The following is a 12780-nucleotide window of genomic DNA, read 5'->3' on the forward strand; positions in this document are numbered from 1 at the left end:
TAGACAGAGGAAAGCGCACATGCGTGCGTACATGCGTCGCGGTCGTCGTGGCGCGGTGGCTCACGTAAAAGTCACGTGGCACGCGACCGCCGCCAATCAATATCGAGGCACTGTGGGGTGTGTGCGTTCACGGGGAGGCAGTGAAAAGCGACGGAGTAGAGGCAGCCAGTGCGTCCGCGGCCGTCAACCACACCTTATCGGGGAAAGCAGCGAGAGACACGCGCGCATCCACGCACACATATATACACATACACGCACACATACACACACACCTCGGAAAGCACCCCGTCGCCGTCGTTCGACCGGTCGTTTCGCTTTCGACGCGGTCTGCCTGTTGCGGGACGGCTGATTCGTCGAAGGAAGGATCATCACAAGTGCAAGGTACCTGGGTGGATAGTGCGGGGGAGTTTTCTTTACGCTTCTCGTTACGGAGGGAAAATAAAAAGGGAGAGATAGAAGTTTCAAAAGGGGTGGATTTGGAAGGAAGGATGCTTGTCACACGGTTCTTGGTGAATCTGGCGATTGCTTTGAATTCTGGCTGGTGGGTTTCAGGTTTTGATTTCGGGGGCAGAATCGTGGTGGTCTTTTCGTTTTCGATTCTACGAGAATGTTGGGTCTTACCGGAGGATACCAGGTAGATTTCGAAGCAACGTAGACGAGCCTTGCTCGTTGATCTGAATTTTCAGAGTAGAATCGCGATGATAGTCGAAGAAACCACTTTAAAGGTGCTTGGTCCCGATTCTTGGTGAATTTGTTTCGCTTCGAATTCGATGGATTTGGGATTTTGAGATTTCGAAGGTAGAATTGTAGCAGCTTCATTCGGCATTTTATGGAAATAGAGAGAGAGACGCCGGGGATGAAGATTCTACGGGATTTTAGCGAGCTACGGAAAGTTTACAACGTGAAAGATGTAAAATTGTACGAACGACGATTAGGTACGAAAGGAAAGGCGAGAGAGCGTGTGGAAAGTTTCGAAGTATTTAAAAACCTGGAATTCCCAGAAGAATCGTGCGTTAGAAGTACGAAATTACAAGCGTGTATAAAAATTGAAGAGGATAGATAAGTAGGGACTGCGAAGATAAATCCGCTTAGTGCTGAAAAGCGAGTAAAAATTTGAGGGAAATGTCTTCTCAGTGAAAGTTTTAAGAGTTATCCCGCGACGTGTTTACGGATAACGAGTTACATGAACGTTATTTCGAAGATGCATCACGTTGGTTGATTTTATTTTCTCTGGATAGCGTGGAAAACGTTGCCAAGTCATAATAAATTTACAATTTTAATTTGAAATGCTAAAGTGAACTTGTTGACTGAACATTGAAATATTATCTATGTTCTACGGATACAGATCTTTTTCCTTTCCTTTTATCTTATCTCCGGTAACTAACGTTGTTAGAATACAAAGATTAATCTTTCTAGTACCTCGTTCATTAAAGCGTTAAATCATCGTTACGCCATAAAATATAGTAGTACACCTTCATATTTCTTATTATATATCGCAAAAATAACTTAAAACAGGTTTTTCTCAAATTATCTAGTTTCGTTTGATTCTTCTACTAAAAAGAAATACCAAGTGGAATTAGATATAACTAGTACTGGATGAATACTATTAAATAAAGGAGTATACGATGTATCATAATTCTGTTTCCTTTGACGGGTCATTTTCTTCAATTTTTATTTCTATTCTGAATCTAACAAATCTCTGAAACAATTTATAAAGCACCGAAAAAGCATCGAAGAAGGTTTTAACTTTTCTCGCATCAACCATACTGACCGAAAGTCCCATAAAACCAAACTCCATCGACGTCTCTTATTTCACCTCGCCAACAGAGAAGTTTCAGTGTCACAGTATCCTTAAAAAATAGAAGAATATTCGAGGCTACTGTCTCGGGACCACTCGATGCCCGTGAACTGGATTCTTTGCCATTCTTTCTCGCACAGACGGGAAATTTTGTCCCCAGAGGACCGCTTGTCTTCTCCGAGAAAGGAACACGGACTGAGACCGTAAAAAAAGAAAGACCAAGGAATACCAAGCGTACAATGACTCGCGATAATACTTCAAGTGTTAAGTGTTAATACTTTATCTTAAAACATTATTATTATTATTAGTTAAAGTGATAATACTTTATCAAAAACATTCGCACAAATATATAACATCTGAACACAGAAAAGAGAGCCTCGAACGAAAAAGAACTGTACGCTATCTTTCTGACTTATTTTCACACGTAGAATAATCTCCCGTCTATTTTTGTCTAATGGAGATTAGATAAATTCACGTGTGTCTGATAAATTCTCAAATTGAATTTCCTCGGCAACGAAGCCTCCAATATAGTTTCGGTATTCTTGCTTTTCGTCTTGCTATTTCGTGTCGTAGAATCCACCTCTGGCCTCAACGGTATCGCGAATTTCCAGAACCATTTCGATGTATCTGCAACGATTTGGAATCGTGCAAGTACTTACGGACAATAATGTACATGCACTATGGATGAAAAGACGGTAGGAACACGGAGGGTTAATGGTGGTCGAGTGTTTTCGAGGAGGCAGCGTAGGTGAAAGTGGAGAAGAGGTGCGTGGTAAACTCTGACGGGCGGCGGTTCTCCAGCCGGATATCGAGCGATCGAGCTCGTCGTGAATTTTTTAGATCGGCCCTTTTTGATGCTCTCTGGCCGGAACGTGTTCGTAGGTTTATCTACGGCTGCCAGACACACACGAGTTGCCTCGTACCTCGTGTCACGTCGTCTGCAATATTAAACGAAGCTGCGTGATGCTGTTTCAACTGTCGCGAGAGGCTTGAATCAGACAGTATGGGGGCGCGTTTGAAATCCTCTACTTTGCCCGCGTGAAATTCCTCTTGCTGCACGTTCTCTCTCTCTCTCTCTCTCTCTCTCTCACTCTTTCTCTGTCGTTCTGTTTTCACAACTCGCTGCCGGTATCTTCTACTTTGCGTGTTTATTTTGTGTTACACGTTTTCTTGCCCCCTTTGTTCTTCCTTTTATTTGGCGCGTGGTAGAAAGCCAGGTGGAGGTTTCGAGAGAACGCGGTGAATTTTTTATTTCACGATCCCGGATCGCGGTTTGCGAGAGAAAGTTTCGTCGACTTTCATATTGCATGTAGGTATTTGATAGTTTATTCTTCCTCGAGATCGTTGGTATTCGTATTCTTCTTTTCGAAATTCGTGTTTGTTAGTTCTATCGCAATTGATTTTATGAATTCCATTCGATACGAAATGGAAAATTTTGGAAAATTTCTACTTTGGTTTATATCTGATATGTGATATTTTCTCAACATTGAAACAGCCTGATTTTCCATACAGGGAAATATATAAAATATCTTAAGCGATACACCTGCTTATCGTAATGCATCACGGTTGAGACAGATTTCCAATTCGGTTCTTTAATTATTCATTTCTTTATTCGTGTTCATAAATAAATATGAAATTGCATGAAAATTTTAAGTCTCGTTCTATTTAGTTACTTATAAACGCAAATCCCTTTTTATAATCACTTTTGCATTTCAGCAATTTTTTAAAGTTACAGAAGGTGATAGAGAACGAGCTGCATCGTTTTTGTGTGTTTTTACAATCGTCTAAAAGACGAATTTTCGTGCTTCGTGACCATAACAGGACTTTGCCTGGCTAGAACTATAGTTAACAGAGTGTATTCCCATTATGTAGATTACTGAAAGAAGATAAAATCTATGATTCACGGGGAACAGTAGAATAATCACATTTCAACCATGCTAAATTTCAAGTGCTTAAAAGAATCGTTAAAACTACCACCATTTTACCGAATTTACCATATGTTCCCCTCGTGAACTCACAGTAAAATCTCCAATTCGAAGCTTAGATAGACATCTAAAAAATTTTTAAACAATATTAGATACATGTGTATCGCAAATAAAAGAAAACAATATTATATTGCGTGTTACCGTTATCTAAAAATTGTTAAGCTAGCATGTTTAAACATTTCCAGTCAGTATCCAATATACCCAATATCCAATAATAATTAAAAGTTTTTAGATATCACTATTGAGATGTACAGTGAAAACTTATATTCACTAATTTCTCAAATCTGTCATAAATTGTACTTCTACCGTTACAAATACATTTCAAAGAATTTATATCAATTTCCTGTTAAAATATGCTTGCAAGACAATTTAGAATTCCAATTCCCTAAAATATGATCCGTTAAATTTCCTAATCGAAAATATTAGCTCCAGTCCTTTTATTATTAAAATACGAAGCCCGAAAAATTCTAGTGATTTAAGTCAGTCTATCGCTATTTTCCATGAAATAGTATCCTCCCTTTATTGTTACGAAAGACGCGTTGTTATACATTTTCGAATCGCCGGAAAGTATCGCAACAAAGTGACAACTCAATTAACAATAAAAGTAAAAAAATGATACTTTGGCAACTGAACTATCCAAATACAAATTTTCAAAATCTTCACCTACGCTACTACGTTTGTTAGCCCATATAAGAAAAATTCAGATTTCAAGTTTCTCCATTAAGAATGGTAAATGATGTATGTATTCTTTTTGGAAATACTTAAAATCGCTGAAAAAAATTGAAATTACACGACTGTTCATTTTGAACGATGTACTTTCTCATGGATTTCTCGGTTCATAGTTGATAGACATAGCATGGCGGGAGTCTGGCAATCGAAGCGTGTGGTAAACGACTCGTTCGAAGCGGATTCAGTGAGTCAGGCGCCTTTATTTCCGAACGAGCATCCCCATCGTCGGGAAGTCGAGTACGAAATGGTTATAACGAGACGGTAAAATTCGATTTTACCCGTGTGGCCGATCACACGTCGCGGCAGACCAGAAGTCGTTTGCACGTGCTTTTCAAAACGGATTCAAGATGAAACCGACGCGTCGGATCGACTTCAGCCCTTTCAAATTGATTCCTTTGAAACTGATTTGCAAAATGTTAAATTTTTCAGAAAGTTAAAAACGTTCTTCGATAGTTGATGCACAGTAATACGTAAAAGTATTTAAACGATTTGTACAGTTCATAGAAATCCTTTATGTAAAGTTCATTGGCATCGTAGGAAGATTATTGCTGTTGTGTCGATGCATACAATTTTAGTATTTCGTAAAAATTTTATAAATTCTAAAGAGATAGTAGCTACGTATAAAAAAATGTGTAGAAAGTTCTGAAAAAAATACACTGCCTGAAAATTTGTCGTATTTGAATTACATTTCGCTGTGAATGTTTTGAACAACGTGTTACGTGTTAGAAGTTTGATCTCTATCGATTGAAAAGAATTACTATTGATCCATGTAAATGTTTTTGTTTAGGTGTTGAGGTATATTCAAACTTCTATCGATAAAACACATTTTGTGAAATAAAGCGGTACACAATTTTTTACGTGATAGTTATTACTGTCAATTCATATTCGCTATCGTGAAACAACCATTGTAAATATTTTTCAAATAATTTCTGAAAGAACGAAACGTTTATTTTTATTCAAGAACGATATAGGTATCGTGTTTTTTCATTTACAGACGGATAATTGACAAGGGCCTGTAGAAGATGGACGTAAAAGGGCGAGTTGCCCTGGTGACGGGCGCCGCTTCCGGTATCGGTAAATCTTGCGCCGTAGAATTATTAAACGAAGGCGCGATGGTGAGTAAAAAAAAAAAAAAAACGGGGGGGGGGAGAAAAAGGAAAATATTCAATGTAAAACTAACGCGAGAGAAATATTTCCATAGCTTCCGTTTAATTTAAAAAGTTATCGTGTTTGATATCTACGAAACAGTTTCTTGCGAGCTTTTATTAAATTTCACAAATACCAAAAGCGTATCATTTTGTCTATCTATTTAAACAAATTTTAAATTCCTTTCATAAACTGAGGGGAAAATTTAAATAACGTCTCTTCCGATTTTATTCATCCCAGCTACCTTGAAATATATCACGACTTTTCTGAGATACGATTAAAAAATATAAAATACACTTCGTAATCCGAAAATGAAAAATTCTCGAACAGCAGAAAAGAAAGAAAAGGAGAAATGGAATAATAGGAAACGAAAGTATCGAGAAAGAAGCTTCGTATTTTCAATCGTGATAGCGTGAAGTAGCAATGAAATTTTTACAGTGCTGTTTTCATTAAGGGAAGTAGCGATATGGGTTTACCCCATAGCACGTAGTACCTATAAAAAAGCTGTATTAATAGAGGGCTAAGGAGAACCAACAGAGTTTATAGTTATATTTCGCGAAACCTCCTTAAAGGATGTAACCTTGACTTAGTATGTATACCGTTCCATGAATGTTTCGACGCCTTATGCTAAAAATTATCTCGCGTATATTTAGATCGCTCTCCAGTGAAGTTTTATCTTGGCTTCTGACCGACTTCTACGGAATAGTAATACGTCATGCTACTGACGATAATGTCTCGTTTTACCACGCATTACGTGTAGAACATTATTATATAAAATTCTATTCCATTCTAATAGATATTATATTTTTCTATATATAGGTGTCTATATGCGACATAAATTCAGAAGAGGGTGAAAAATTAGCAGAAACTTTGTCTACAGAACATGGGAAAGACCGTGTGATCTTCTGTCAATGCGACGTCACAGATTATTCGCAATTCGAGGGTAAAACACTCTGAATGAAGATTTTCCTATTACAATATTAATGTAAATTTTAAAAATCTATTTGATCTATCGGTTATTAAAGTAGAAATAATACGTTTATTTTCTACCTGACAACACGTGTGTAACTTACTTACAGGAATATAGTTCTTTCTTTACTGATCCAAGTTCCATTTACACTGAATGATATTAAACTCCTGAATGATATTAAACCACTGAATAATAGGATTTGACATTAATATTCAATATTCATAATACAAAGTACAATTTTGAACATTCAATTTACATTTTACACGTGTACACTTGATTTATTATACTTGAGTAATTTCAATGCGCAAATTTCAATCACAATTAAATTTATATAGTTGTTTAATTTACGCCGGGGTAACGTATTAATTTTAATTCGCAGAATCCTTTCAAACAACGTTCGCGACGTTCGGACACATCGATATCGTAGTTAATAACGCTGGAATAATGAACGATCGATTTTGGGAACTGGAAGTGGACATCAACGTTGTGAGTATTTAATATTCAACACCTTCCTAAACGTTCTCGCCGCTCTTTTCTTTTCCTCCTGATTTTTCTCTTTTATCTGCACGAGGTCTTTGTTAAAATTATTGCAGAATGGCGTGATCCGCGGAACTTTGCTCGCTCAGCGATTTATGGGAACGGACAGGGGTGGCCAGGGTGGAATAGTGGTTAATATTGGAAGCAACGTCAGCATCAACCCTTATGCGAGTGTTCCAATTTACTCTGCCACCAAGGCGGCAATCGTCAACTTCACCAGAGCGTTCGGGGTAAATCAACTTTGACGATGATTAATAATAAAATTGCATTCGTAGTTTGTGCGCCAAATAAATTATGAGCTAAAAAGACGAACGTAGAGAATTATTATGGAAAAATACAACAGATAAATAATCTTCTAGTAGCATGTAGTTTCTATTTATAGATACGTACTTATCTACGTATGCATGTGCATTACACGAGATTCCCTCGAGAGACATTACGTTTGCTTAATTTAGGACACTTCTGTACACGAATGTTATAAATTACATCGTATCCAATTTATCAAACAGCATAGAATCATACATATACGTGTATATCGTATTTATTTTACAATTCAGGGCTTCCTTTTTTTACACGAACATCATGATTCATTTTTATCTAAATCTATAAAGTTTGATATCACAGGGATAAAAATCGATGAATATATTTATGTTCCTATTTTACGATACCTTTCGATCAATTCAAACCATTTTTCTGCAGAAAGTTTCAAGCAAAATCTGCAAGGTGCTTGTTCAAAAATATCCAGTACATAGACTTCTCGTACGAAAAATCATCGTTTATCTTTGATCTAACTTATAACATTGGAAATCGTAGGAATCAGTTTGATATTGTTGTCGTTTGCCACAGCACCAATACCACGTGGACTTAACCGGCGTGAAGGTGATGGCATTATGCCCAAGCGCGACAGATAGCAAATTATTAGGAGATGTCAGTAAACAATTGCTCTGGGCTCGATACGTAGACGCTTGGCTTCGTGACGTCGCCAGTTCAGTTCCTCAAAGGTAACAATACTTCCAATCACGATAATAGAATATTTTATAATTCACACTCTTTATCAAATAGAACGATAACGTTAGGATAATATTAATATTAAGATATTGCACAATCTCCTTCTTATAGCTTCTTATATCATCATCTAGCTTTTAACTTTTAAGCATCATCAAGTTATTTTGTTCTTCATTTGATTTTATTGTGTATTTATTATGTGCTTAATATTCTGTATTACGATATGTCCACGTATCTATAGATAAGGGAAAAATGAAATTATGTGGAAATGGCCGTTACAGTTTTATAAATACATATACGATCGATGTTATACACAAGCTCTTATTATTTCGCTATAGTTGTCGTTAAACCATAACAAATTATTTCCTTCCCTTTTTTATTAATTCGTTTATCCTTCTGAACAGCCTTCTATGCTATTGGAAACACTGGTAGTTGGCTCAGACATAACATTTTTAAAATCTGGATTGCAAAAGTACCACAAAATTCCTCTGTAACGCTGCTTTATCCCACAATTTCAATGGAATATTTCAACGAGCTTCCAAATGTAAAATATAAAAGTAACGATTAATTTTCAGATTTTGTTTTACTCTAACGTTCATAGGATACTGCTACGTCTTTGTTGTTTTATATTTTTAACGGAAGTTATGCTCGCATTCTGCATTCTGTAAATTATTGGAACAATTAAAATATTTATGGACCGACGCAATTTTAAGAATAAAAAGAAATATCGTTTTTATTTCGTAATAAAAGATAGCCTTGGCTAGCCAGATTTAATGAAATAAGGAAATTATTTCTAGGCGCAGATATTAAAATATTTATTAAAGTGCTTATACATCTATTGTCGTACATACGCGAACTTAATTTTATTAACACAAGTTTGCTCGTGATTAGTCAAAAATAAATTTCGAAACATCGTTAACAGACTGTAGATTTTTATCCAGTTTCGTATCTTTATACAACAGAACTGAACAGGAACTCTTTGTGTAGAAATTTGTTCAACCTACAAATAATTATAGCGGATATTTTATTTTGAATATTTTACACGTCAATATACACGAATATATATACATATATATATATATATATATTGACAAATCTTAAAGAAAAATTAAAAAATTCGCTAAACGATCTAATACGTTGCAGATCAGAGCACGTAGCTAAAGCGCTGATCCAGATCCTAAACACAGGCAAAAGTGGAAGCGTCTGGCTGGTGGAGAAGGACCAACCTCCTCACGAGATCACATTCCCGAAAAACTAAGATCCTAACTGTCATGATTCGCGTGAATTTACTCGCTTAAATTCGAATAGCTGTGCCGTACCATACAAAATCTCTCATTATCTCTCATCATCGCTCAAAGTACGCAAAAAAGAAAAGGGGAAACAAAATATTCCAGAATATTCCACACAATCCACAATCTGAAATTTATTTGCAATTAAAATTTTACCGGAGATTCGAGTTAACGACCTAAGGATCGATCATCGAGGAAGCGTAAAATGCTACGCAGGATCAAGAGCATGCGTTTAGGTGTAAAGATACATCAGTTTTATTGCCAAAGATTACGGAAGATAATTAGTACGATGAGAGCGTTTCTTTGTGCATTGTTATTCGTTCGCGTTAGATTTAGAAAGAATAACGTTCGTTTTAATTATAATATGATAATTTAACGGGATTCTCTCGAACGTCCGTTCCTATCTTCCTTCGATAGCGTACTCGATGGGAATTTACAGGAAATTCTTCAATAATGCCACGTCACAATATTATTCGAAGGAGACAAATGATAATCTATAAATTGAGAAGTCATGCTGCAAGTTTTTCATTAACGCGTTTATCGCCACGTTATTTATACACGTTGCATAAAAATCGAGGACCTTGGATGTTACCTTGTATTCATTTGTTAGAACAACCACGTGATTGAAATAATAACGATGTAAGCGGTTTAAGAAAAACAAGTTTATGCATTTTATGCGAATCGTTCTTTCTATGATACATGAAAAGGAAAAGACAATAACAAATGATATATGTTCGACATTTATCATTTCTACGATAGAATTCTAATTCATTTCAAAGGAATGACGTAACTAGAGATACATCAATTGTTTGAGAAAATCGATTCAAAACACACGATTATTGATTATTCAATCGTTCAACAATGAACAACTTCGCTTCCTTTTATCATTTAATTAATAGTTGTCAGATTTTTATAGTTTTTATGAATTGGGACAGTTCTACTTTAAATTGTGACATTATCGTTGAATTTAATTGAATAATCGTGACACGTCTATCCTGGTGAGTAGTTCGCTTTTTGGAAATTAATGGTTCTAACAGGCTGATAGAAAATTCAAGAGAAATTGTTAATTGCAATGAAAATTTTAAACTGCATACCTCCTTAACTTCTTTAGGCATTAGAAACGCTCTATTCCTAAAAATATAAACAATCACGTGATACGAAAATGAAAGTAAAATTGTATTTCTAACGCGTCAACGTAACATTTTTCACTTTGTCTTCGAACGAACTCTCAGCTCGAACTGCCTTGGCGATCAACGCGTTAAGATAAATGTCGTTTCGACAAAAAATTAAATATACGCTGTGAATCGAAAGTTGATCGAACGAACAACATTTTCGATGAAAATTAAAAATCAGGATCACCGTATTGGGTTTTATATCGTTTAACAATTGCCATGTGTTCCCGATAAGGCTCGATACTTTGTAAAATATATCCTCAACACTTTTTACTTATACATATTTGTTATACTGCGCGACTCTGCACAACAGGTTTCTAACCATTTCTCATAAACAATTGTAAAATCAAAGAACATTGCTTAGATAGTCATGTACAATGGTTCGCGGTAATATTTAAAGAGGTGTACGATGAATTTTATCACACCTTCCCTAAGTCCTTTGAAGAAACCTGTCTCCGATCTTTTAATAATAGTTACACAAGCCGATTAGATATGTTACCGGTGAAGGTTTCAGACTAAACTTTGTTCGATATTTTTTGAATAGTAAAATAAGTAAAATTTCATGTTATCGACGATTATTATCATTAATCAATTTTTCCCGGAATGTAACACCTTTCGCGTAAAGATACGTAACATAATCTGCACCATTTTGAAAAAAAATCGAACAAGGTTTTTGATCTTTGGACTTGAAAAGTTCTCAATGTTCAAAATGTACAAGCGTTTTTTAAGTTAGGCTTATAGTAATGTAATAAGGCAAGAAAAAGCGATAAAACGACTCGAACTAAATAATAATAATATTAATAATAATAGTAATATTAATGATAATTAACCGTTTAAAATTAAAATAAATGAATTTACCTCAAACACACTAAACTGTCCAATTTGTAACTTGGATGCAAGCAATCGTATAATGTACTAACAGTAAGAGCGAATATCAATAGATATCAATGGTAGTTTTCAAGAATAACATTTTAAATTTTCTACTACTCCGTTCTAATAGCTCGATCATAATAAATTACGCATCAAAGTGTCTGCAAACAGACGTGACTCGACATGTCCCAGTCCAGTACGTTAATACGATAATGTTAAATGTATACTGAGAATGTTGAAAAACAAACTGAACAAAATTTATTCCATCCATAAGTTAACAATTTTTTACATTTATAAAATAAAATCGATAATCGCGTAAGATCGAGTCCCTCGTTTGCGACTACTTTGTGCAAACTTTCGACTGAAACGATCGAGGAGAGGATAGATTTATTATCACGAAAGAAACCGATTAAGACGATTTGTCCAAGAACAAAATGATAATCGTGCGTGTAATATTTTATAGAAATTTGTAAACACGGGGACGACCAATGTAAAAGAAGAAACGAAGAAACTTAGGTTTAGATGCAGCGAAATCGAGGCCTAAACTCGACATCTTCGACGAAAAATCATAATTATTATACATTCTAATCGACCATTCTTCCATCGAACATCCTTAACGATTCTCTTGTCCCGATTACATTTTCTTCGGAACGATTATACTCTCTTGAAAATTGAGAATCTATCCCTCGTCTATCTCTAATCAAACGAAGAATCTCTCCCCACCACCGTACTTAGCAATTAATATTATATTCATATTATTTTTTACTACGATGTTCTCCGTTATGTGAAAAATTCTTGAAATTTTTGATAATAAAAAGCAATACAATAGCTGGTAAATTTTTGAAAGATTATAATCGTTATATAAATTATTATTATTATTACACGATTATTACGTATTAATCTGAGAAGCAACAAGCAGATCCACAGGATCTAAAATCGAAGATCAGCCGCACCTTTAAATATAACATCGCACGGTCTTTATCGATACGACAGTTTCATCGTTAGCTAGTGGAAATTGTTATAATTTGCTGGAAATGTATGTTGCAAGCCTAGCCAATAAAATGCATAGCTTTCTTTTTACAAGAAGAACTCAATTATAGTATCAACATTAGAGTAATTTAAATACCTTAATGTTATTAAGTTGTGAAAGTAAAAAGTTTGTTTTCACGTCAAATATTCCAATTGAATCGATTTCCTAATAAATTTCTATTCCTCATTAGCGACCTTGTTTTCTTTTTTCTTTTCTTTCTGTGCGTTTTCCTTAATTCGATGATTCGTA

General features: G+C 35.3%; 2 protein-coding genes across 5 annotated transcripts in view; one reads left to right on the top strand and one right to left on the bottom strand.

The window, feature by feature from the left end:
• Positions 1-12780, bottom strand: part of LOC122571585 (kelch-like protein 10) — a 52652-nt gene that overhangs the window by 9353 nt on the left and 30519 nt on the right. The gene's annotated exons all lie outside the window — the stretch shown is intronic.
• LOC122571593 (15-hydroxyprostaglandin dehydrogenase [NAD(+)]-like) lies at positions 138-12720 on the top strand. 2 transcript variants are annotated; one of them, XM_043735550.1, is made up of 7 exons: positions 138-381; positions 5507-5627; positions 6478-6601; positions 7008-7114; positions 7222-7395; positions 8012-8166; positions 9314-12720. In XM_043735550.1, exons 2-7 carry the CDS (start codon positions 5535-5537, stop codon positions 9426-9428), a joined length of 768 nt encoding a protein of 255 aa, XP_043591485.1. In that variant the 5' UTR covers positions 138-381; positions 5507-5534; the 3' UTR covers positions 9429-12720. The 2 variants fall into 2 exon arrangements, with proteins under 2 accessions (XP_043591485.1, XP_043591486.1); XM_043735551.1 differs by lacking the exon at positions 138-381 and adding an exon at positions 1652-2563.

The sequence above is a fragment of the Bombus pyrosoma genome, linkage group LG10, assembly GCF_014825855.1.
Source record: "Bombus pyrosoma isolate SC7728 linkage group LG10, ASM1482585v1, whole genome shotgun sequence".
NCBI classification, from domain to species: Eukaryota; Metazoa; Arthropoda; class Insecta; order Hymenoptera; family Apidae; genus Bombus; species Bombus pyrosoma.

Excerpts from the sequence above, each read along its gene's own strand:
- LOC122571593 (XM_043735550.1), top strand. The coding sequence starts at position 5,535 with ATGGACGTAAAAGGGCGAGTTGCCCTGGTGACGGGCGCCGCTTCCGGT. Across the intron at positions 5,628-6,477 it reads TATTAAACGAAGGCGCGATG|GTGTCTATATGCGACATAAA; the intron begins GTGAGTAAAAAA and ends TTCTATATATAG. Across the intron at positions 7,396-8,011 it reads ACTTCACCAGAGCGTTCGGG|CACCAATACCACGTGGACTT; the intron begins GTAAATCAACTT and ends CGTTTGCCACAG.